This window comes from Curcuma longa, chromosome 4, assembly GCF_044706935.1.
Source record: "Curcuma longa cultivar G26 ecotype Majalengka, Jawa Barat chromosome 4, ITB_CL_G26_1.1, whole genome shotgun sequence".
Taxonomy (NCBI): domain Eukaryota; kingdom Viridiplantae; phylum Streptophyta; class Magnoliopsida; order Zingiberales; family Zingiberaceae; genus Curcuma; species Curcuma longa.
Window position 1 is genome coordinate 9402263 of NC_133864.1, and position 26678 is coordinate 9428940.

Sequence of the window (26678 nt, forward strand, 5' to 3'; positions counted from 1 at the left end):
TACGAGCATAATTGCACCAACACAAACTACATTGTGTAGAAGCTAGTCTTACCATATTAGCTGAGCAAGCCCATGCTCCTACTGATGTTGGACATTCACAAACAACACATAATGCAATTACTACATTAATTGTTCCTCCATCCATCAACCATCCAAATTCATCAACTATGATCTCTTCATCTTCACGATAGGATAGGTTTACACTTGAATTAAATTTAATTAAAATATTTATTATGATCTCCATCATGCACGAGCATCAACCAACCATCCAAGGGGTTTTCACATGTGCATCAGATGACAAACAAGCAAAGAGAAGAAGAAAAGTTATAGTGCCATTAAAGTTAGATCATGGTAGCCCAAAGCACCCGACAGCCAATCTATTTATTACTAAATTAGGGGCCTTGTTGATATATAGTTTCTTATTATTATATACAAGAGTTTTAAGAAAATTCTAAATAAAAAAATACAATTGATCGATTTAACTCATTCAGATTTGTAATAAATTATAGAACTAATTATTATTATTATTATTTCAATGATCAATTTGTCTTTGATCTCCATGGCTGTGATGATATAGATGTCCATCTTTTAAAGTTGATGAGGAAAGTCCAAATTTTCAGTTAGTTGGACTTTGGACTAGAAAAACAGAAAAGAAACCAAATAAATATAATTGACATCACAAGAAACATGCAATTTACGCCTTAATTTTTTATTTGTGATATTTACTAATTATTGTTTGTATTATTTAAGAAAATATTTTTTAAAAAAATAGGGAAAGCTTTTATTCAATATAATCATGCATCATGGTGACTCTAGACTTGCGGTTCCACACATATAGAATGTAATTTAAGTTTGAATTAATTCTATATGAATATTATTAATTGATGTTATTGATTTTTTTTTGTAAAAATTGCAAGAGACACGATGCAACTGAAGTGTGACGTCAACGTTACTACATGAAGGAAGTCGGGTGGATGAGCATATTGCACGTGAGCGAAGCCGAGCAATACTCTCAAAATTCTCGTGGAGCCGACCGTGTGAGCAAAGGCCAAGTCAAGCCGAGAAATCTTCACGAGTCCACCACAAACTCATAGCAACCTCAGAAAGGGCAAGCCTAGCCAAAAGTTCTCCATAAGACCACCACAAGCCAAGCAAAGGACAAATCAAACTAAAAACTCTTTGCAAGGCCACCCCAACCCCACGAGGACCTCACAAAGGTCATGCCTAACCGCGAGCTGTGCACAGCCTAGCAAGCTCATAGCCAGCAACCTCACAATTGTCAAGTCTAGCCACGAGATCACATCAGCCAATGAAGATCAACATTAGTAATAGAAACAGAGCAAATCATGTGAAATGATGAAAAACTTAATGTAATTTTCCTTGCCTTTGGTTAAAAACAATTCAATCCTCGGAAGGACAGATTGCAATCGGAACCACTTTTGGTTTGCCTACATAAGCAACTTCAATAACGAAATATATTGGGCACAAGTTTCTGTTCATTCACAATATCAGAACACCATACATTCACAAAATTTTAAACAGACATGTGGATTAATTCATCCTTTGTTCAAATAAATTGTAGAATAACAAAATTGAATATTAGAAGCCTAACATACAAGCTGGAAGAATAGTATTGCAGAAGTGTGAAATCTTGAAGAGCAAATGGCTGAGCTCATCCAAATAAATATTTACCTTTGTATTGACAAGCTTAAGAACCAGTGTCAACTTAGTAGCAAACTTCTTCCTGAGGGCTTTGTTTATGGCAACGATTCTTACTCAGAATAAGATTGAATATCATGATCTAGTTAGAAGAAAGTAATGGTCATTAAAGGAGGCCAATCATAGCATTGGTGGAGTTGTTTTGCTTTTCAGAAACCCCAGATTTTTAACAGCAGAAAATTGTTTGACATTACCATTTTCCAAGATCTACTAAACTGAGATGCACAGGTCCTTAAGTTGCACCCATCCATATGAACACCGGTCACGGATCTTCTGAATCACTGATTCTGCCAGACTCACTGCTGGACGGATAACAGCAAGCTCTTTTTCAATAGATAGTTTAACATTTTGGTCGAGCTGCAGCCATAACATTTCCCATAAATAGTTGTATGTTGTTTTTGAAAAGTAAAAAGTATGAATGCCTACGAGCTTCATTACTCATAGATAGATAGTTGCACAATTTGGTGCAATGAAGTGCAAGTGTATATAGTAGAACGCTAACCTTCTCGGCAAAACGAGAAGCATCCAAGACATGGCAAAAAGAAGATAGTTGCGTGTATAGGTCTTTCTCCGTGTACTGCTTAGTGAAAATTAGACAACAGCTTTTAGTCTTCTAGCAGTTGAGTTACACAGATTAATTAATCCGAGTGAAGATTTAAACAATGATAATGCAAAATTGCAATGGTCATACCTGTCTTATGAGATGACCATTGCAGCGTGGGTAATTTGGGCAAACTGTTCCTCTTTCAGAGTCACCAATTACCTGAAGATTCACACTGCGTGTGGTATACTTGCATATTTCATCATCGCACTGAGAAAATAATCAAGGTAGTCATTTATACAGTTGGAGGCTAGCGAAGGTCGAAAAACACTATATTTTTATGAGTATTAAAAAACTGAAACACTTTGTATTTTACCATCATCAATCCTTTATAATATATGTAAATGAAATTGTCAGCTTGCCTTTTCACCTGCAGAAAAAGATACAGTAGAAAATTCATCTTGCGAAACAATTTAACATGGTAATCAAAATGCTTATGCTTAAGTAACAGATCTAACTACTAGATCACTACATGAAAGAAAAACATTGCACTAGCGCAGTGCTTGAACCTGGTTAGCTAACATGGCTGGAGAAAACTTGCACCCTTCAATATGGTCTGGGCACCTTGGGCAATGCATCCTTTGCCAGAAGTTACGATCTGATTGCTCTTCTGCTTGAGAATCAGATGGCTTCTTGTGTATTGAAGATAGTAAACTTGAAATAGGAGGACAATCGAAGGTGCTGGAGCAGCTGGGGCATGACAACCTGAGAGGCTCACAGCCACGATACCTGCAAGTATTTGTTATTGATATTTGATAATATGGTTAACAGTTTATTGATGCTACCTTGTGCTCCATTTATATAAACTACCTACCTCTCTTCAACATCTATTATGGATGACAGCACACTAGAAGGATCTTGGCCAACAGACACAGGTTCTTTAAATTGGAACTGTGCACAATAAGTTATGAAATTGTCTGTCAAGAGCAAAAACATGAAAATCACTTTGAAAGACGCGGTTTTAGAAGCTGCACCTTAGCTGAATCAAGTCCTAGACAATCAGCTAAACGTGCTGGGCTAGTACCCTGAATTGAAGCACACAACCGCGAGACAACAGGATGAATCTGTCAAAAGAAGCCATCAGTTTATAACATAGAATACAACTTCAAATGCTGAACTTCTTTTGGTTTTTGGAGAAATGCTAGCAAACCTGTTGTGATAAGTAATAGTCAATATCAATCATCCAACCACCATCCTTTTTCAGTTCATCAGGATGCCTAGCTCTTTGAGCTATTCCAGTAGAACTGGAGAAGTTTTCCTGAAAAGACAACGGACAAAAGTAGCATGAAGTCAAGATATATGATGATGAACACTTACAGATTATCCTTTCCTTCATATCTTTGGATAATCAAATATCATAACAATTTTATTTAGTTTGGTAATAGATGATGAACACTTACAGATTATCCTTTCGTCACCAAGATTAGAAACTTGTGGATAGATCAACAAAATTAATATGGATTAATTAGAATTTTACTTTAAAACTTCAATTTGGTAATAATATAGTGGCAAATATTGCATGCAATTTAAACTCATGAACAATTAGATATCAAAGGTGGTTTATAATTTTCCCTCTAAGAATCTTAGGATATCTACTTTAAACAAGGAAATCTTCCAGAATATAAGACACCATTAATGTGCTAAAAGATTAGTAGTTAGAATGGATAAGAAATTGTTAGAACAGATACAATAATCCTGTGTGATGGTTATGTGCTTCTTAGATTAAAAGGAAAGTTTACAAAAGCACAGTACAATTAGCCTATTTATGGGTCCAAGAATAGGAGCCTTGGCTCAACAGTAAAATTACTGCTTTGTGACTATGGTCACAAGTTAAAGTCGCGGAATCAACCTCTAGCAATGCAGAATAAAGTTGTGTACAATAAACCCAATGTGATCCGCCCCTTTCTCGAAACCCCCATTGGTGGGAGCTTCATACACCAAGCTACCCGTTTTCAATGTTGAGAGTTTAGAAAAAGCACAAATAAAAGTTAGTGTGGCAAAGATGAAATGTAAAATGCTACTATGGATGTGTAAGATTATCAAAAAGGAAATTAAAAAAACTACCATGCAGAATAATTCCGTATCCTCAGTAGAGGATAAAAAAGCAAAGATATAATTAGATTATATAATCAATTAGGTCAGTGTAGTGTGGGCACTGGGACAATGAATAAAAATATAAAACTTTACTTAATCATAATTAAAAGTGACTAAAAAATCTTAAATATTAATAACAATATAGGTAACAGATGTATAGATGGACTCATAGCTAGGAATCACATTTTGTTTATTATTAAATAGATAATGGACATTTTAAATTTATATTTTCACATATTAATATTCTAATTAGGAAATTTTAATTGATTTTAAGATTTTAAAAAAATACAAAAATCAATTTTAACTTCATTAATACAATCTATGTTAACGGTAAAATTGTTATTATGTAACCTAATGGTCACTGGTTCAAATCGCGAAAACAACCTCTTACAATGCAAGATAAAGTCACATACAATAGACCCTCCCCCGGGACCTTGTATTGGCGAGAATTTCATGCACCCCTTTTTAATACAGTCTATGCCAAGTATTTATGAATTGATCACTTAATTTAAATTGTTCCCAATCAAAACCCATATTTATTCTGAGAAAGTTATCATTGATCTGGTTGCGAAATAGGATTTGGCATCAGCTGTTGATCTGAAGTTATCATCCTTATGGCTAAGTCAATTTTCGATTACCACAACATAAACATGACACATGTAACATTAGCCTATACCTGCTCGCAGCAGATGATATAAGGAACTGTATCACCAGCAGAACATCCTGTGTGGCCGTTTTTCTTCAATCTTAGTGCCACCTAAAGATGATATTCAAGTAAACTAGTGAATCAGTACCAAATAAACTTTTCCAAACAAATACACTCCAAAAGAAAGTCTGACCTGCACATGCGGTTGGCTTTTGGCATCTGGATAATCTTCTGGCGGCTTTGTTAATGTTTTTGTGATAACATACTTTTCAAGTGCTACTTCACCATTTCTCATGTCTTCTTGCACCTGTTTATAGAGGCATAAATGCCAAAGTCAGACTAATTTAAATCAATTTTCAAATCACATAAAACAGTGAACCAGCGTGCTCAAAAAATATGTATGCCAGTTTATGATCCCAGGCAATAATGAATCTGATCTATCTTCTACATCTATGAGGTACCTTTATGAGAGAACTATGAATAGACTCCACAACATCTTCACAAGTTCTGTAATGATGAAAAAACACATGGTTCAAAAAATACAAATTAAATTAGAAGAAGCTGTTAAAACTATAATATTAAAGATATTTTTTGAAAGAAAAGATGAAAAGTGGCACGTCACCCTCCAGATAAAATTTGTCTGAGGCAATAATCTCCTATTTCTTTTGAAAGCAAACTCCAATCACGGCGAACCATATCAAGGCCTTTGCGTTCAATCACCTGCCTTGTTCATGCAAATTAAATCAGCATGGCCTTGTAATAATACAGAATCAAGAAAGAAAAAAAGGACCAAGCGTATCAAGCTTGACCTCATATGGAATTCCATCCTTGAATAGCACTTTGACAGCAGCATATTTCTTTTTTTTCAATAGAAGCATTCTCTTATACAAGCCATCAAGATCAATCTCTAAGCAGCGATATTTCTTGTTAACCTGTGAAAGGACAAGAATCAAGAAATCAACATTAGCAATCAGTACTCGCAATGGTTTGATTACTCATAACTACCTTATAAATATAGTTGCTGTACAGAACTACTGAAGGAGTTGAACTATGTAAACTTGGAAAAGCATAACCTCTTGGATCACTTTGCCAGCAATTGCCCTTGCCTTATTTATGTCATCCAGCCCAGTGTAAATCATGATTGAGTCTGTATCCCCATAGATCACCTGTAAATCATGCATATACCTTTAGATAATCACATACAAAAGATAATTATATTTCTGAAAGTAAACTGAATACCACAGTGAAAAGAAATATGGCAATTCATTTGATGATGTCATCATTCCAGGAGAAAGGATAGTAGGGTCATTATTGTTCAGGTGAAAAAGTAATATGAATTCAAATATTTGATTAAGGGTTCCGGAAAGATATTTGCATTCAGGAAGTGGGTGAATACCACAGTAAAGAGCAATGGGGCAATTTGTTGATTCTGTTATCTTTGATGGGGAGAGGTTGGGAAGATTCAAATAACTGTTCAGGTGAAGTAGTTTGAACTTTAAGGGTTTTTTAATATCGATGGTATTAGAGGACAATCTGATTACTGGAACTAAGAAGGAAAGACTGGGAAGCCATGTGAATGATCACAAACGCACAATCACATAAAAACACTTCTCAAATAATCATTTAACAATACAGCATTACTAACTACAACTAGGTGAAGCAGCCATACCTCCAAGTTCAAGTTGTTCTGGACTAGATCAACAGTACTTTGCAAGATTTCTCTCCCCTGCACAATATATGCATGGAGTAGAAATTGGATAAGAGGTTTTGCAACCAACATGGCATATGTTTGGAACTTCTATAAATGAGGTTATGCTCAAAAATCAAACAAAGACAATCTTACTTGCAGCGTTATCAGCTCAGCAAGTGGTTTGGCATAAAATCTAGAGTTAGAAAAGCCCAAGCAACCATACATGCTGAATTGAATCATTTAGAGAAAGGTTAGACATAAGAAGAATGAAACCTGAGCAACAAGCATCTAGTTTGACATTTTAAAGCCACTACACCTATTGGCAGTAAGTTTCAGTGCTTGCTGTTGAATATCAAGTTGCTGAATTTTCAGACGAGAAGCAGTCTTAAGCCATGATTTAACCATTCTTCTTCTCTCAACCAGGTCCCTCAGCAACTGAAAAGATAATATGAGAACAAGTAAATAAAAGCAGAAGTAGCTTGCAGAAATTTATGCACAGAAATACTAACTTCTGCTCACCAGAGCATGTAATACAGAAAAGTTATAATGTGAATGCTGTCTAAAGCAGCAAAAGCCTCCAGCTCCACTTTAAAAGAAAAAGAAATCCACTCAACAAATTTGGATTGCAACTGAATAAGTAGATTTCTTAGAATACTTAGGGGTCAAACCACTTTATGTCTTTAGGAAGAATGGATGAGAAATGAGTCAAATGACAATTAAAAGAACAAACCATAAAGTCCTAACTATTGGAGGCAGAACACAACTTTTTTTTCCGGACATCGAGTTCCTTGTAGAGCTAAATATCTAATATGCTAGGAGACAAAGGATTCTTGTAGTAAAATTTCTTATCTGCATATTCAGATAGCTAAATACCAAGTGTTGTAGGAACATTAAAGAAATGTGGTTATATGCCTAAAATAATCTGTCATTTACCTCAGGTAACACCCCAGGAATTTTAGAAGAAGGAAGATTAGGAGTAAGGCCTTCAAGAGATCGCTCAACTGTTGTAAAGCATATATTATATTCCTGTATACATATTGAAATTTGCATTAGCAGAAGCTGGAAGGACATGGTATTTTTAAAAAGAAAGAAAGAAAGGTGCATTCAGGCTTATAGTGAAATACCTGAATTATTGAAGGATAAAGGCTGTTGAAGTCAAGAAGTAGTATAAGCTTGTCATATAAACCCTTTTTAGGCTCCAAAACCAACCCACCAGCATAGGCAGGACCTTTTTTTCCTTTGCTTTGATCAATGTGAAGTGCATCAATATCTATAGATTCATGGTCCTTTGTTGCATCATCTTCATCTCCATCTTGACAATTGATTGATTTTCTCTTTGTTGTATTAGGCTCTTTAGTGCGCAAAGAGATTTTGTCTGGTGTGATGTACTTTTTTGCATGAAATGCATGTAATAAGAGGTACTCCACCCTTTGTGCTCTGGCACCCTGTGGAGACAGATACAGAACCTTAGTGACTATTTCTACTTAGGGCTCACAATGATTCATTAAGCATTGACATAAATCAGAAGACCACCTGAAGAGTTTTCCCCCAAAGATTTCCACTAATATTTGTCAGTTGTCGAGTGAGGGGGAGAACACTAAGATGAAACATCAGTTCCAGAGAAAGCCAGGCATCAGTCTCACCATACTCGACCTAATAATATCATATTTCTCATTAAGTTTTTTGCACTTTGGAACAGCCAGCAGAGACTTTAAGTGTGATTACATGAAGTAAGAGAAAAGTATGAAATGAAACTGAGGTAGCTTGGGGGGAACTTGCCAAGTCTAGTAGCATTTTTGTGGACTGAAACATAGAAGGAATATCGTGTGGAGACATCTCCCTCCGATCTTTGTTTAATTGTGTTTTTGCAAGTTGAGTCAAGGAGTAACTTACCTAGAAAATTTTCATCAGAAATAGAATAAGTCTTGAATTCATATGAACAGAAGTATAGAGCAACAGCAGCGTGATTTCAGCATACCTCTCTCAGGAGGTCTCTTGAGCACAAATAGGTATCACATAGGAGACGACCTGCAATGCAAGACATAATTCCAGGAGTAGCTCCAGATCCATAGAAACCACTTCCTTTTGTCAATTTAGGCATTGAATATCGCTTGAGGCGGCCAATCTTGGACCACATGACGCTTGGTACCTTACAAACCTGCATCAGTAAGTGGTTAGACTGGCATTGCATTTACTCCTGGGATAATATACAACTAGACATAATCACGTATCGAGCATTCAAGTGTACAGAATAGAGATTAGAGAAACAAAATCCGTTTTTTGGCATGAAAGGAAAAGCTCCAGAAACTACAGCTTCAATGTGGCATTATAAGTTGAGTAGCTTAGCCACAGGAATGAAAACATATCACAGAAAAAAGCCTGAGTCTAAAACAGTATACATTGATACTCCATAAACATTTATAAATGAAATTTAAACCAAACCTGAGCCCTGCGTAGAAGAACATCAAGGTCAAACCCTGATATATTGTGTCCAACAAGAACATCACTATCCAATTTATTCAGTTCAATCATCAAACGGTTCAATAATGCCCGTTCACTAAAAAAGGTAGAAATAGGATATCATCAGTGACCTTCCAGTACAAAGGAAAAAAACAGATGATCAATCAACAGTTTACCTGCTTTCTAATGCCAATGTACTTGTCCCAGCCCTTGAATTTCTTTCAGAAACTTCCTTTGTCATACCCATCGGAAATATGCCTCCTTCAAGTTTGCGGACGATGGAAAAATGAGTAAGCACTCCCCTGTTCTTCCATTCTGATGGCACCATAGGCCCGTCAATCTGTATATGATTTCAAGCAATACCTTTGAGAGCCACACCAAATAAACAAAAGGCAAATAAAGCTAGGAACAATAAGGACAACAATTAATGATGAGAATAATGGCAACTTGTTATGCCCCAACTCAGAAGTGTCATAATGCGCATATATATCAAAAATTAGTCATTAAAATAAGCATTTTTTGAAATAATTTATGGTATGCCACTTAAAACCGCCAAAATGTACCATTCAGTTGTTTCCAATCAACTACTGAAACTTGATGTTTCTAGTTTTGAGTATCATATTGAGCAGACACTTGGCCCACTTCAACACCCCTTAGTATGAATCAAAGTGTACCTTGAGCTAACTATATCTCACTATCAATAATTAGTCAAGAGATTTGTTGTACTTTTGTAACTTATTTTTACAAATTTTAATTCAATTGATTATCTAATTGATATAATTTTTTTTTTAAAAAAAAAAGACAGCCTGGTGCACGAAACTCCCGCCAATATGGAATATCGGAGAAGGATCTATTGTACACAGCCTTACCCTATTTTGCAAGAGACTGTTTCCAAAACTCAAACTTGTGAGCTCCAAGTCACACGGCAACCACTTTACCATTACACCAAGGCTCTCCTTCAATAAAATCTTATTTTTAAAAATAAACAAATTAAATTGAAGGAAATTAAAGGAGTTAAACTAGTCTAAATAAATTTGTCTCGACACACTTTAATGTGTGTCAAAGAGTAACAATTGTAGACAGGTTATATTACAACATAATTTTTAAATCAATTGACTAATCATTTTAAAATTAAAAAAAAAACTAAGTGACAAGGGATTAAAGAGTAACACTCTCCTCAATTCATCTTGACACACTTCAACACATGATGAAGCATGTTGAGAGTGGTTTAATATAACAAACTTGAAATTCAATTAACTATCTTATTTTCAGTCTTGATTTTAGAACAAATAATCTCAGTGGAAGGAAATTAAATGAGTCAAACATATCTAAATTTATCGTGGCCACTTTGATGCATGTTGAAATACATCAAAGTACCTACAGTAAAATACAGTATCAAATGAAGCGTATCAAATGAAACAGTAAAATACAGTACAGTACCTACCAATACTGCCCTGATTGAGGAACAAAACCTTGCCATGGAAGTACAAAAATAACTAATTTAAACATTGCCAATATCAAAACATATCCATACCTTTGCCTTGTGACAGCAGACAACTGAAGCTGTCACTATTTCATTTTCATTATTCTTTTCTTTGATAACAGTTTTCAAACTTATTGCTGTAACTACCACAGGAGGATCCAACAGTGTCTTTGAAGCAGAGATACATATATCTTTGGGACAATCAACAATTATTTCAAACTTGCACCAGCTCACCTGTTTCAGGGCAAACATAATGGTAACTTGTCATATAAAATTCATCTTAATCAGGACAGAAACACATTGAATGAACATTAGAAATGGCATTGAGGGCACACCCGTTGACCAGCTGGACAGATCATAAATTTGGAAATTGACAACCATGATGGTCCCTTGATCTTCCTTTTGATGATAAACAACTCCAAGGAACTGCAGGATAACATGCTAATTGCTTTACAATTTATAAAATAACCGAAATGTGCAAAAACCCAAATATTATAGTATTGTGCAATATACCTATTGTATTAAGAAAAATAACTATTTGGATGAAAAATCAGTAAAACCCCTTAGCAATAAACTTATTAAACAGTTTCCCATGCACACTCAACAATCACGTACTTTCAGAGTTTACACCAAATTTTCATCAATTACAGAGCGAAACCTCTGACTTCATACTAGAGAGAAAAAAGATTCTTGTTTTAATTATTCAAGTATATGTCTAGTAAGTGAGATACATCGCATTACCATGTAACTCATTCGAGAGGATAATATACCACAACAATGATACATATGTGAAACCTAATAGCATTGATTTCTTAGGAGTTGTGCCTTTGTAGTATCAATTTTCAACTCTAGACACATGTGAAAGATGAGTTAATCTTGCTGTTTCTTTTATGCCCACATCTATCTCAATGCAATTTAATTGTTTACCTTGTGTGTGTTCCAAGCAATGCAAGGAACTTTTTCCCTCTAAGATCAACTGGAAGTGGCGGATCCTGTTATTAATTTGAAAGATTGGAATCAGCATGCAAATTGGAGTCCACAAAATCAGTGATTTTGGCATGTTATCTAATTTTCAGATAGAATAGTTAGAGCATAAGACAAACATTACTCTTAAAGATTAAACCAAGTCAGTTTCTCATCAGTCACATGTTTTATATCTTGGGGCAACATTTATAATCAAAGGTATGATAGTAAGCAACCTTTTAAGCTATGTGAGAAGGACTTGGAATTCATAGTTTGCATCAATAAGTAAACCACTCAAAATATTTATTAGAATAACAACAAGAAAATAGGACTGGTAGGAAATAAGGAACATCTTTATCTGCAAATCATACACATCTTATGTAAAGAATCAACACCACAATAGTGTAGGAAAACTAATGTTGAATAGCTAGAACAGATTAGAGATGATTCTGATAAACATGTATTTCATAGTCCCAAATTCAATGTGTTTTCAGCTCTTTCTCAATCATGTGCCAGATATGAATGGTCATTAATACTAAATAGAGAGAGATTAGGAGGTAACATTGAAATATAGTCCTTATGAATAAATATGTGCATAATGTGTTCATTATTTCTTGCATTTGTGGCTGCTTGATTGGGCTAGATTTATCTGTGCATTGGCCAATATAGCAATTGCTTGGTTATATCTGTAGAGACAAATGATATGAAATAAGTTAATTATCCTGACAAAAAAGTCAAAATACCGCAAACAATCAAAGTAATCAAAATTAAGGAGAACTGACTATCAGATAGAAATAAAGAGTTTTTTAGCCTCAAATTGTACTCTTTTTGTTGGATAAAGGGCAGTTAACTTGACATACAGAAACAGACAGATAAAAGTAAACAAGCATTTCTACTTAAGTACCTTTAAGGAAAAATCATACCTTAAATGGGTAGCTGATCTTAAGAACATACTGCTCACCAGAAGGAATATCTGATCGTTCAAATGCATAGTTTCGCTGAAAATTTCCCGAACAGGATCAATCATCATCAAATAAGACTATGCAGATCTAACTAAATTATCTCTTCAGCTAAAAAGAATATAAACATTGTTATGGGCAAAGGGCCTATGTGTAAATATGTAAGCAGTTAAGCACCCACTTTAATTGTCTCTATTTTTCGTAATAGATATATAAAGAAAATGTTAAAGTTCCACGCACCTTAACTGGCATCATGCTAAAAGTAGACACATTTAAATCGAGCAACTGTTGTGCTATTTCATTCTTCATTTCTGATGCCATATCCTGTGAGACAAGTATGAATATGAACAACTTGAATAACTTTATAGATCCCAATGCAATAGGAAAAAAAATGCTACAACACTCATGAGCCATGTTTAGATGGACAGATTTACTTGCAGAGTTTCTCTGAGAGTTGCTTCTGACTTTTGAGACTTAGGAGAATTTCTGCCAGCTAGGTTTATGCTGTCAAAAACAGAATCCTTTGGAATGGCATAAACACATCTTTGCATGTTTTTCACAATGATGCAACAACTTTGATAACCACTGCCTGCTTTAACCTTGAGTTCATAAAAAAAATGCACACAATTAGCACCAAAATTCCAGTACTGCGATAAACCAAATTGAAATGTCACCTATAGCTAACGAATTAAAACTATAAAACATGGACATCATGGCCATGTGGAATAGTGTTAAAAAATCTACGACAAACAACATTAGAGAAATATGTGAGAAGAAAGCCAGACATTTTTTCAAACATTATAGGCATTGTCTTTAACTAGCAGTTTTCGTCCCTCGAGGGCGAGCTTAGTAACTAGAAGATTTTTCCTGCAAGCCATACATCACTAATGGCAAGTACAAATTATACTATTAGATTTTAAGTAAATTTGTCATTAGACCCATGGTGCTGGAAACCTCAAACACTTGGTTGACCTTTCCATTGACCTCTTTATTTATTAAAGTCATAAAAAGGGCCTAGGTGGCTGCATCATTTTAGCATATGGTCCTCCATATCAGGGCGAGCAGAGAAAGAGGGACTCAAACCATGGGTAAAATCAATATGCAGGGCCAAACAGTGTAGGCAGCAGTATATGCACCCTATGCAACCACATATGTGGGCATTCAAGAAACTAAACGTGGGTGTGGGTCAAGCATATGCACACACTGCATTTGTGTTGTTCAGTGGATTAATCAAATAGCATCTGCCTATGCTTGCTTTTAAAAGCCTGATCTTTACAAATATATGTTTTATTAATTAAAAAACTAATATTGGTGGCAATAATCCTGGAGGTTGCACGATATGGCGCTTTATTGGCACAAGTTGCACTCCGCACATAGTCATCATCATGAGTTGCATTAAGGTGCATATTTAATTTACTGTCATCTAGGACAAGATGCGCCAACTAGTCAAACAAGAGTTGTTATCTTCACCGTCCAAATCTACAAAAATTTAAAGACTAGAAATACTCACAGAGAGGAAGACTGGTCGTGCAAAGGAAAGAACAGTTAGAAGAGGTTTTACTTCTATTAGATCTAATTTTCATTTTCCCTTGTCTATGCCCCTTTAATTTTGGTTGCAACTAGAGAGTGACATCTATTTAGATTCAATCTAGGCCCTGGCATCTTTCAAGGGTTCAAAGCATGCCAATGCAGGTGCTAGTTCACCAGAACCTATTGCATCATGACAATTCAAATATTAGTTCGCACAAATTTGTAGAACCACTCTTTGTCTCAGCATGGTGTCCTAAATGGCATAAAACAAGCTAGCAATCCAATGCAACTCAAGTCAAGGTGTACCACATGCGCCAAAAGTGTGCTTAGCATAATGATAGTTTGTACCACATGCGCTGAAAGTGTCCCATGCACCAAGCATTTATATGTCCATGTTTGCCAGCTTCTTCCTCTCCATATCCTTTGGAAAACTGTTTATAGAATTTTTATCTTGAAAAAATCTAACAAGAACTAAGTGAATAAACAAGGAAGATATGGCATCTACCTTTGAGGATCATTTCAGTTTGTTTATCTCTATTTTCCAAATCAAGACTCTTTTCCACTACAAGTTTGACTTTGATGAATTAGAAAATTTTGTATTTACTCTCTTAGGAACTAGGTGCTAGCTTGTTGCAGCACTTCAATTTGCAATATCCATCCTACTGGAAGTAGTATGATTCAACTATCTTTAGTTTCTTGACGAGTGAAGATGATCATATACAAACCAACCATAAAGAAATGAGAAATACTTATTGTGAATACAAAAGAATCTCCACATTCTAGAACATGAGTAATTGGCAAGAAACACACACAAAAAAAGTAAAGAAATAACTCAGGAGTGTGCAACATGTAATGAATCTGTTACATTAGTTTCAACTACTAACTAATATACATGTGTAGGCTTCTCCACTTTCCCTCTCATATGTAGTGTTCAAAATAAGTCTCATTACCTTTTTGTGCAATTATTATTTAATACATGTAGTTATAGTTTTGGTACAATATCGAAACAGTTGTCTTCCAATGATGGGATAATTGCTTTGATGCATTAAGTGAGATAACAAAAACTGGAATCAAAAAAGAATTGAATGAGATAAAGTAGCTTACTTTTCCAAATAAGTACAGAATACCAGAATTACCACCGGATGTTTCCTCATGTGCATCGATTATGTAAAATGCAAGTGATCCATCGGCTTCCAGGGAATACTCAGACTTCTCATCTGAGTCAAAATTGGCCTTTGTTTCAGAAACTTCACCTTCAGGCCCAACACCCCCTTCATGACATACTGCCCTCCAGTCAGCAGTTGCACTTATCATGGAAGCGTCATTTTCCACCTTGATTGTAGCATTCAGAGATGACCTTTTTGCACTTTTTGGATCCTCTATTTTTGCATGCAAATTGGCATCGCTATTTGCCTCATTTAAACTCTCATTAGTTGCTGGTTCGGCCATGCTAGCCAAATCCTTCCCATGTGTTTCCATATCTACATCTTTTACTTGTCCTTTGTCATCGTTTGTTTGGTACTCCTCTGATTTGACCAACGATTCCTCATCACTGGGCTTAAATTCAACATTATGATTGTTGATGACAAGAGGTTGTTGCATTCCAGGCTTAATCTGGACCACGGGCAGTGTCATAATAGTAGTTGGAGCCACATTATTGACAGCATTCCGCCTCCTCTTCTCTCTATCTGTCTCATCAGGCGCAAACTCAGCTATTACATCATCCACAATGCTTTCGGAAGCCATAGAAGACCCTTTAACACGATCGTTTTTCTTGAATATTGAGGACGTAAACATCGAAGAGAGTCGTTGCTTGCCCATCATAGCGGCAGCCGCCGTGAGCGAGGAAGGAGGAGGCTTCTTGGGTGGAGGATCCTTCTTCGGCGCCCTTCTTCTCTTGGGCTGTTCTTCCTCGCCGCCCGAGGGTTCTTCCTCGTCGCCGGAAGAATAAGCGAGATTGGGGTTGGACCAATCTTCCTCCTGGCCGTCATCGACGTAACCGAGCCCGTCATCATCTACAATAAAACCACTGGCCTTCTCACGTCGGCTGGCGACGAGAGCGGCGTAGTCATCCTCTTCGACCACGTCGTAGATGGGGGCCTCCATTTTGACCTGTAGGGCGGCGCCAGCATCGGATCGGCGACCCCCGGAGCTACGGAGGGCTTTGAGGCGTTCGAGGGCGGCGGAACGGACGGAAGCATCTGAGCCGCGGCCTCGGGTGCGGAGGCCGGCCACCTTGGGTTCCTCCATCTCTCTTGCTTGCGATGGTCGAGCGACCGACTTCCAAACCGATCAGTACCCTTTCGACTATTTGGGCGGGAATTTGGCGGGCACAGTCGATTTTTGGCGCCAAGAGACTATCAAATCTAGGGTTTTTCGCTCGCCAATTGGGATTGAGTGCGCACTTAGGAACAGAACAGCCAACCACTTGTTGCCACGTGGCAATTATCCATTATTAAAAAAAAATTGATAATCTCAGTAGCCATATCTCTGGGATGGCCGGCCCAGTCCCACGGAAGTTTCCCACCAACCATCAAGATAAATCGGGAAGTACGACGGCCAATCCAGATGTCCAACATCCTTTGATTGCGTTCCTCATTTGAAAAAAAATTCCTACAAATACGCTGTAGATCGAACTGGGGATCGAACCACAAGTCCCTGAGTTACAATCCGGGATGTCCTACCGTTGCACTATTGCCCCGGAGACTACTAACTTAGAGCTCATAGTCTTAGCGGATTATTGGCACTTAATTGAGCAACCAATTTAATCATTTTTTTCCAAGCAAATCAGAATGTAACAATTGATTTTAAAATATTTATAACAAAACATTTTGCATGGGTTACCCTTCAAATGTTTTAATAAAAAAGGAGACTGACATTAAAAAAAAAACGCTCGTTTAAAATTTAGCATCATCCATCACAATGTCGTGAATGAGTTGTTCAACGTGCCTGAGTTTCCATGTTCAACCAACATTATACATCGCCTCAAACGCATTTATGATCAAATTATCTGAGGTATTATACATTATAAAAAGAATAGAATAGCAGCCTTTCCTCGGTTGGCCTCGATTGTGAATGTTAGAATGAGAAACCACATGATCGATCATCCGCTACCAAACGATTACGCGATAAAGCAGCAGCATCTTCTAGATCATCTTTGGTTCCGACGACGAGACACCAGTATAAAGGTGAATTCTAGATAAGTGCCTGAAAGCCCAGTTGTTGCATTTCTCGGAGCTTCCACTGTGGGTAGTATGCTCCTTCGCCAAGCTCCTCGATGTCTATCAGCTGCATAGCCCATGCATACAGTACCGTCTGAATTGAATCCTGAAAAATCACAACTGTCATAAATAACAGATATATCTACAGCAAATCAAAATATAGAGAATTTGGCTTTTTTAGTTCAACTATTTAGAACTTTGAAAATGATTCTGATAAGATTTTTGGCTTAATAAACTTTGAGGAACTTAATCAACAGATGTACGGAAGGATTGACCTTCGGATATAATTAAGAAAAACAATAATTGGAATGAGACAATCTAATCATAATTGGAATGAGAAATTACCTTCCCTCCGGCTGTTATTGAGCCCTGTCTATCACGGACACAGTAGATCTGTTGGGTTTGGAACTACAAAAATTTCAAACAGAAATGTCGATTATGTTTGTAAAACCATTCTGTATGGCTATGATTCTATTCATACAATGTTTCAACAAAGTAATATTGAATGTTCAGTCAAAGTTCTCACAGCTACTATTATTAGCGGGGAAGAACCCATCATTTTAGTTTCCCGGACGTCAACTTCAGAGATATGGAGAATCTGTAACGACAGAGAAAAGGGAAAAAGAAATTAAACCAATGTGTTGCTGAATACATCAATAAAATAAATGAATTAGGCAGACTTGAATGCATTGGAAGCCATGACATCACCAAACGATCTGCAGGATGTCATAAAGAGAAATCGCAAAGCATTCTTCATTACACTTAACTACAAACATTTTGATATGTTTTCCAATGGTAGTGTTGGAAAACCAAATTAACTGTCCTTTTACCTATATATATATATATATTCCCTGATATGTCTAGTATTTATATTTAGGATCCAGGCCCATAACGAGCTGCTTCAAATATATACTGTAGAAACTCAATTTGTTGTAGGTAGACATAATTCTAGGGATTTGATTAGTAAATTGACTTGTTAATAATTGGAGTTGGCAAATGAGGTGTTCAACTGACTGCGCTTTGATGGAGTGGCCATCGATCTTTATGTACTTTCTTCTCTCATGAAATATTAGATTAGAGACTATGTGCGTGATGTTTTAATAGTTACAATCGAGCTTCATTGGCTCTATGAAAGCATGTCCAAGATAACTCACATACTGCTAGTATCATATTCTATACTAACCTTCAGAATCGACCCAGCTGCAATAGTCTACTTCTTACTACAACAAGTTGCTTCTTGCTTCTCCATAAAATTAGATTACTTCCTATGAGGATATAACAGTATGCCGTTTGTAGGAGAATTTGCCTATTTGCATCAATATATCCACAACTTGAAGATGACCTAGATCCTAGAATAAGAGAGCTTTTGCTAAGGAATTGTTGAGGTAACATGTAAAAGTCTTATAGTTGCTCCTCATTACATCGAACTTCTAGAAACTAACAATCACATTAATTGCAAATGATGTGGTCTCATAACTACAAGGAAATTCAATTTCCATACCAATCTTTTATACTTTCTTTGAGATCAGTTAATGACTCCGCTATCTAAATATGAATCTAACATTAAGATTCATGAGAGTGTCAATGTGTTTGGTCTTTAACATCCCTACTTCAAGCATATCAAGTGCATACTTCTATCGAAGGATGTAAATGTATGTCCCTAGTAAATAACCTCTATACCAAGGAAGCATTTGAGATTATTCAAATCTTTAGTCTAAAATTATTGATGACAGTATTTCAGTTGTGTGATCTCAATGGAATCGTCACTCGTGATGATGATGACATCCACAAAAGCAATAAAAAACATAATTTTTCAAAAAATAATCTAAAATATGCATCATGGTCATGGAATACTGAAAAGTCATACTGAAAAAGACTAGAAATAAAATTTCCAAACCATGCCCTCAGTGTTTGTTTCAGCTGATTCAGTGATTTATTCAACTTACACAAGCTCAGTCCCTCCTACACAATTAACCTTAGAGGTTGCTTCAGATAAAACTCCCTAATAAGATAGCGACATATTTGATGTGGAGCTAATAGTGAAAGGGCAAGGTAGGTGAATTGAAGTAATCTTAACCACCAAATAAAATATATCAAGATAGCTACACTATAAATCTGAGTATATAGCGTAGCTAATAAGTGAGTTTTCAACTGCTCTACATTACCATTAGGATAGCATTTAAGGAAAAAAAAACAATTGCAATCCACTGTAAACTTCCCTACAAAGAGAGAAACCATCTTCAAAATAGTATTAGAGTGGAGATGATCTATCTTATCAATCATAACCATTGGTTGCAGCTAATTGAGATCCAAAAGAACCTCTAAGATATTTTGAGGAATTGGATGTTTAGTTAAAAAGGATGAAAGCAAAGCATTTAGGTGATACTAATATGTGTAAATAGCGAGAAAATAGTGTGAAAACAGAACTGTTTCTAGTGAACTTTTTGCAATAGGCAATGGGGGATCCATATTAAAGATGGAATCTAGAACAATAGTTGGCAACTTGGGCTCAAAGTCTCTAGAACTACTAGAGTATACTCACGCTTAGGTTTAGTGCTTTGCAATGATAAGCTTATCAAGAACAAAGATTGCAGTAGCAAAAGGCATTAGAAGTAACAAGGTAGAAATAGGAAGTACCACCTACACTAACTCAAATAGAGAGAATGAAAAGTTGAATAATGAAGTCAAAAAAAAATTTGCATCAGTAGAGATAGACACACTGTGATTTGAGAGTAGCAATGTTAGCCTATCTTGAGATGAAAAACCAGGAAATACAAACTTGATGGCCAATGGGAATAACTTATCTCATCTAAGAGGACCAAATGGCAAATAAAACTGAATGCTCACTTGAGGAAAAGAATATAGAACATTCTATGGAAAGAGAAGTGTGAAAATACTTTAGAATTATTATTACGAAGACCATTGATAGTATGTTTTCCTAATTGACATGCATGATATTCAAGAGAGGAAAGACTAGATGGAATGGGAACCCTTTGTTTTAAATGTTGGATGCTAGGATGACCAAGATTATTTGTGTTTAAAAAGGTAATGGAGAAAACGGACAAGACATGAGGATGACACGTCTAACTGGTATAGTATTTATACACTATGTCAATCGACTTACCCATTTTCAAATCTTGAATGAAAACAAAAGTGATATTAAATGTTACAGAACAGTGTAATGATTTAGTGACTTTATAAGCAAATGGAAATTCGAGAATAATAAAGGTAAAAGAAAGACACTTCTGATGCCCTTAACCAATAAGTGAGAACCTATTAGCTATTATGGCATTAATAGAACAAACCAATGGTGTGAGAGTTGAAAAGGAGAACATACCAAAAATATGCTCAAAGGTTCCGAATCTATAATGTTGAATTAGGGGTGGACATGTTTAGCCTAAAATCGATAAATCAAACCAAATTGAACCATACCAAAAACTTCATTTTTGGTTTGCAGGTTGTCAATTTGGTTTTGAGGTTGGAAAGTAGTTAATCATTTCGTATTCCGTTTGGATTCATTTACATCCCTGTGAAATCTAAAAAATGAAGTCTATAAAAATGAACCAAAGTGATTAATACAACAACAACCAAACTTTATCCCACTAAATAGGATCGGTTATATGAATCCTCCAATATCATTGGGTTCTATTCCTTACTATATCATCATTTATATTTAAATAAATTTTATTATATTTTATCATTGCTATTCAATTTTCTTTAGTCTTTCTTTTTCTTGTTTAATGTGCGTATTTTTCATAGTTTTACATCGCCCAACTGGAGCATTTATTGGTCATCTACATGCATGTCCATACCAAATCGACTAATAATTACATAAATAAATTTATATACTTTTAACTCCTGTTAACCGTAGTAATATTTAGTAAATAATAAATAGCTAATTTATTAAGGGGAGCCAAGTTCCAAGTCCTCCCTACATCCTAGTAGCCACACGACGTTCCAACGTTCCACGTGAACATAACACCCCTAATTTAACATAGTTCCCACTTCCCAATGGCACTGGTTTAAAATTTTTGATTCAACAGAACCAAACCCCAAACCAAAATTTTGGTTCAGTTTCAGCCCAAACCATTTTGGTTTTAGATTTTGGTTTTATTGTTGTGTATAATTTGTTGAGATGAAGTGGTAGTAGTAGTTAGGAAGAGAAACCTTAGGAAGAAAAATAAAATTATAATCCTCAAGATAGTGGTAGCAAAAGAAAAAATTAATATAATTAACATATCTGCGCCTCAAGTAGAATTAAATGGAAATCAAATAAAAGTTTTGGGAAGACCTAAATGAGGTAGAACAAAAAATTCCAACAAATGTGATAATTTTAATAGTAAGAGATCTAAATAGGTATCCATAAGTAAAAAATGAAGAATATGATAAGATGCATGAGGGTCATATTTTGGAATAAGAAATGAAAATGAAAAAAACTATATTGGATTTCATGATATAATTAGTATATTTTTCAAGAAGAAAGAACATCCAGTTACATTCAAAAGTATGAACAAGAAATCACAAATTAACTTTCTTATGGTCAGGAAGAGGAATATAAAAAAATTGTAAAGTCATCCTAGGAGAAAACTTAATCGGAAAACTTATATGATTCGTAGGATCAAGTGATGGAAGTTAAAGGATAAGAATCAAAGTATCTTTGAGGAGAAGGTAGTCAAGTATTAGGAGAAATACATAGTGACCCAATATACAACATAGAATAATATGACATCAAATTTGAAAACAGTGGCAAAATACATACTCAATGAGTCAAGAGAACGGATACCATCAAATAAAGAATCTTAATAGCGGAATGAAGAAATACAATAGAAAGTAATGGAAAAAATAAAATCTATAAGTTATTGTACACTTGTAAGAACGAAAAAAAATTAAAAATAGTCAAGAAAGAAATCAAGAAAGCAATGAGCGAAGCCGAGAATAAAATTTTTGAATACTTGTATCGACAACTTGATATAAAAGGAGAAAAAGATATTTTTAGAATAGCTAATGCGCGAGAGAGAAAAAAGATCTTATCCAAATAAAATGCATTAAAGATGAATCTAATGGTAGTAGCAAAGGATGAGGAAATAAGGAACGAAGGAAGAAGTTTTTTTACTTTTTAATAAAGGTTTAGGTGATCAAATTAGCTTAGAAAATTTAAATATGTTAGAGCAGTATAGTATATAAATTTAAACTTTTAACGAAGAATTCAAATTTAAAAAGAACATGCATTAAATGTGACGCAAAATAGAAAAACGATTAGATCAGATGATATTTCAATAGAGGTATGAAAGTACCTAGGGGAGCATAGTATTGAATGACTTACAAAGTTATTGAACCTAATATTAAAACGAAAAAAATATCTTATCAATAGAGGGTAAGTACTCTACTCCTTTGCATAAAATAAAAGAGGCATACAAAATTATGTGAATTATAAGAGCATTGGCTAACGAGTCATCCTAAAAACTCTAGGAAAGAGTGATAGAAAAAAAAATTAAGGAGAAAAAGGTAATTGAAAATCAATTTGGATTTATACATAAAAGGTTGATGATAAAAATTATATATCTTATCAGACAACCAATTGGAAAGTATCTGAAAAAGAAGGTAAGACTTACACATTATATTTGTCAACCTAGAAAAAAATTATACTAGAGTCCTAAGAAAAATTATGTAAAAAATTAAAAAAGAAAAAGAAATGGATTAGCGTAGTGTATATTGAAACAATTAAAAATATATATAAGGATATAATAAAAAAAGTAAATACTTCAAGTGAATTAAACAAAGTCTTTCCTATAAAGATAAAGTTACATTATAGATCAGCACTAAGTCCATATCATTTTACACTAATAATAGATGAACTCACTAGACACGTTACTATAGTATTTGCAGATGACATTGTTTGAATTAATGAGATACGTGTAGTAATTACTAATCATGGATGAATTCACTAAACACATCTAAGACACATTACTATGGTCATATTGTTTGCAAATGACATTATTTTGGTCGATGAGATACGTGAAGGAGTAATTACTAAACTCGAATCTTGACAGGAAAAATTAGGTTACCATAGTGCATATTGTTTGTAGATGATATTGTTTTGGTTGATAAAACACGTGAATGAGTAAATCTTAAGCTTAAATCTTAATAAAAAATATTGAAAAAGATTTTTAAACTTAGTAGAGTAGAGATAAAATTTAAATTTAGCAATATTAGACGTAACATGACAATTATTAAATAAGAGATAACGAATTACCCATAAGTAAGAGTTTTAAGTATCTAGGATAGAGATGTTAAAAATGAACCAGACCCACCAACCTGACCAGAGTCGACCAAAAAAATATCGGATTAAGGTTGGGGGTTTTAGGGTTCAGGTCAAATTGGGTTGGACCTAAAATTTGAGGCAAAAATTTTTTTTTGGGTCGGGTTAGGTTCAGGTTAACCCGAATTTAGGATGGAGAAGTTATTTTACGGTTAAATCAAATTTTGTTTTGAAAATTAAAATATTTTATGGACATCAATGGCAAAAGATTAATATAACTGATGAATTGTTGAGATATAAATGAAGAATTATTTGAGAAAATAGCAAAAAGTATTTTTCAAGTTATTCGGGTTAGTCGAGTTATTCGGATTTGGGTTTATAGTTTTCGGATCGGGATCGGGATTGGATTCAAGTTCGAGTTGGAATTTTTTGTAATACCCTTGCTTCGATCGGAACCTACCCGACCCACCCGAATTGACATCCCTATTCTAGGATCATTTTTGCAAAAGGATAGAGAGGTTGCATAGATTTTTCAGGGTTAGGATATAAGTAGGATGGTTGAAATGGATGAGAGGGTCAAGTGTTCGTTATGATCGTAATATACCTCTAAATTTTAAAAGGAAAAACAGTGATTAGACTTGCTATGTTATATGAAGTTAAATGTTAGATTATAAATCAAACACACGAGGAAAAGATTTGTCATATGAATGAGGATGTTAAGATGAATATGCGAATATACAAAAATGGATACGATAAGAAATGAAAATTTTAGAGAGAAAGTTAAGGTTGCGTCTATTAAGGAAAAAATCCAAGAAACGCATTTAAGATACTATGGATATATACTTAAGCGATCAATAAATGTCCTAGTCAGATGATGTGAGACTGAAATACACATTAATCGAAGAAGAGGGAGACTAAAGATTTAGTTAGTAACAATAAAACAAGATAAAATTTATTTATATGTACTAAGGATATAGTAAAGGATTGAGCTCAATTACGTAGAGAGATTCATATGATCGACCTCACTTAGTAGGATAAAGACTCAGTTGTTGTTGTTGTTGTCATAAGGTTAAATTGGTAAACTAGATCTAGAGTTGTTGTTGTTGCTGTTGTTGTTGACATGAGAGGACACTATAATGAACTATGATGATGAAGTTGTCAATGCAAGACATGGTAGAATAGAACTACAAAGAGACTAATCCCTTTCGTAGGAATACAAACCAAAAGATTAAAGAAAATTTCAAGTAAAACACCCAACCAGCTGTCAACCAAGGCGTAATACAAGACTATCAAGCCTCGGACTATCAAACCTAGGCTCGTATTGGGTCTGCATTTGGAACCGTCATGCCTAGGTTCATATTGCGCCTGCATTCTGGGATTCTAGGCCATGCCTACCATGACCATTTTGACTTTTAAGCAATATCAGGTTGGACATGGTCCAACATCAATTGAGCAATAAGGATTTAAGTCAAACTTAGCCTAGGCATAGCCCATTAACACCTTTATGCCCTACCATGCAATTAACTAAATTCCTTCAGCCATGATGCGCAAACAGGTTATGCATGATATCAAATTCCTGTATTGAAATGACTGTCAAATCTATGTTGCAGATTTTGTACATTGGCCTGCAATTCAATGAATACTAACATGCAGCCAGTGCCTGAAATAATAGATTCAGCATGGAGTCAGGCCTTTAGAGCACAGGTGCAAAATAAATAAACACCGCTTCCATACCTTGTTATCAAAAAACATGCCTTGACTTTCATATGCATTTCGTTCTCCTTTACATCGCTCAATGACTTCAGGAGTGCAATACTTCTTCAATGTTTCCAGATCGGCCTGTGTGTCACAGCACATTATCCACATCATTGTGATTGATGAAAAAACTATTATACGTGAAAAAATGTTTCAGGCCCCACAAAAAACTAAAGCCAAGAAAAAGATTAAAGATATTTTCTATTTTCCAAAAAAAAGAAAATCACATTTGTCAAGAAGATAAAGAAATTACTTTGAAGTAAGCAGTTAGAACAGGCCTGACCATCTCCTGAACTTCAGCAACAAAATCTGGCAGGGAAAAAGAACTTGCCCACACAAATTCCATAAAGAACTTAGGCGATTAGTCAAACAAAAAGATGCTCTAAAACTATGAAAGTTGTGGCTTACGGGTCTCGCCGTCTAATTTCCTTGAAAGACAAAGCAGTTGCAGTTTCTCCAAAGACAGTTTCATTTAAACTGAAGTAAATAATCAAACCATCAACCCAAATATGAAATAAAATAAAGAAGAGAACAACTAGAATTAAAAATAAAAATAAAACAAGGGAGAGACGACTAGAATTTAAAGGAAGACTGTATATTGGAATTTTAGAGATCCAGTCAATGAATGCAAATGAACTTTGGTAACATATTGAAAATCCTGCCAAGTCCCAATGATTGCCAATTGACCTTGGTAAGCTACTTAACAATCTGAATCGACATATCTACCCCTAGGAACCGATATTCCTTAGTTTATTGGATGCAGATTTTCATTCAGGATCAAATGTGTTTCAATTGTTCCATCCATTTCCAAAACCTAGGCCAACAATACATCAATGAAGCTGCACTTTTAATATATACTTAGGATTAATGGAGATGCTGACAGTACTAAAGAGCAATATGCATTTAAAAATAGAGTGACCCAAATTGAAATAGAAGGCTAAAAAAACTTAATCCGGCAATTCAAAAGTGTAAAATTTTCGACAGTTGAAACAAATTTCAGTTTAGTTCTATGGTCCTAAATAATGTCATCCTCTAAAGAACCATAACTTCAACAATTGTGTGTCCAACGGCACCCATTGAAACAAATGAGAAAAAGAATAAATGGATTCAAGAAGAACCAAATACAACTATATGAACAGAAAAAAGAATGGGAAAAAAACAAGAAATGTAATGATGTCCAGGGCACAATCACTCATGTTAAAAAGCTTAAAAGAAGAATATTTAACTAGTTATAATTTGAAAACAAATGGATATCGAGCAATGAAAAGTCAGATATATTAGTTCAAAAGAATCGCTAA

General features: G+C 35.0%; 2 protein-coding genes across 4 annotated transcripts in view; both read right to left on the reverse strand.

Annotated features, from left to right (window-relative positions):
- Window positions 1-1670: 1670 nt before the first annotated feature.
- Window positions 1671-16395, reverse strand: LOC141828143 (DNA polymerase alpha catalytic subunit). Of its 2 annotated transcripts, XM_074715516.1 has the most exons (32): window positions 15250-16395; window positions 13050-13214; window positions 12856-12939; window positions 12580-12654; window positions 11621-11685; window positions 11029-11119; window positions 10745-10927; window positions 9387-9550; window positions 9193-9307; window positions 8729-8908; window positions 8530-8643; window positions 8284-8403; window positions 7875-8195; window positions 7684-7776; window positions 7067-7185; window positions 6904-6976; window positions 6730-6786; window positions 6134-6226; window positions 5870-5992; window positions 5683-5780; window positions 5522-5567; window positions 5254-5367; window positions 5091-5171; window positions 3471-3578; window positions 3295-3384; window positions 3135-3211; window positions 2830-3049; window positions 2637-2690; window positions 2411-2530; window positions 2222-2296; window positions 1914-2076; window positions 1671-1801 (listed from the first exon to the last, which is right to left on the reverse strand). In XM_074715516.1, exons 1-31 carry the CDS (start codon window positions 16393-16395, stop codon window positions 1930-1932), a joined length of 4611 nt encoding a protein of 1536 aa, XP_074571617.1. In that variant the 3' UTR covers window positions 1671-1801; window positions 1914-1929. The 2 variants fall into 2 exon arrangements, with proteins under 2 accessions (XP_074571617.1, XP_074571616.1); XM_074715515.1 differs by lacking the exon at window positions 1671-1801 and having other exon boundaries at window positions 1858-2076.
- Window positions 16396-17023: 628 nt separating this feature from the next.
- The window catches only part of LOC141826465 (mitochondrial import inner membrane translocase subunit TIM44-2-like), a 58745-nt gene continuing 49090 nt past the window's right edge, over window positions 17024-26678 (reverse strand). For both annotated transcript variants that reach the window (XM_074713713.1, XM_074713714.1), the window contains 6 exons: window positions 25789-25857; window positions 25634-25706; window positions 25360-25464; window positions 17893-17964; window positions 17712-17774; window positions 17024-17472 (listed from right to left, as the gene is read on the reverse strand). In XM_074713713.1, coding sequence (XP_074569814.1) covers window positions 17341-17472; window positions 17712-17774; window positions 17893-17964; window positions 25360-25464; window positions 25634-25706; window positions 25789-25857 — 514 coding nt within the window. In that variant the 3' untranslated portion in view covers window positions 17024-17340. The remainder of the gene's footprint in view (window positions 17473-17711; window positions 17775-17892; window positions 17965-25359; window positions 25465-25633; window positions 25707-25788; window positions 25858-26678) is intronic.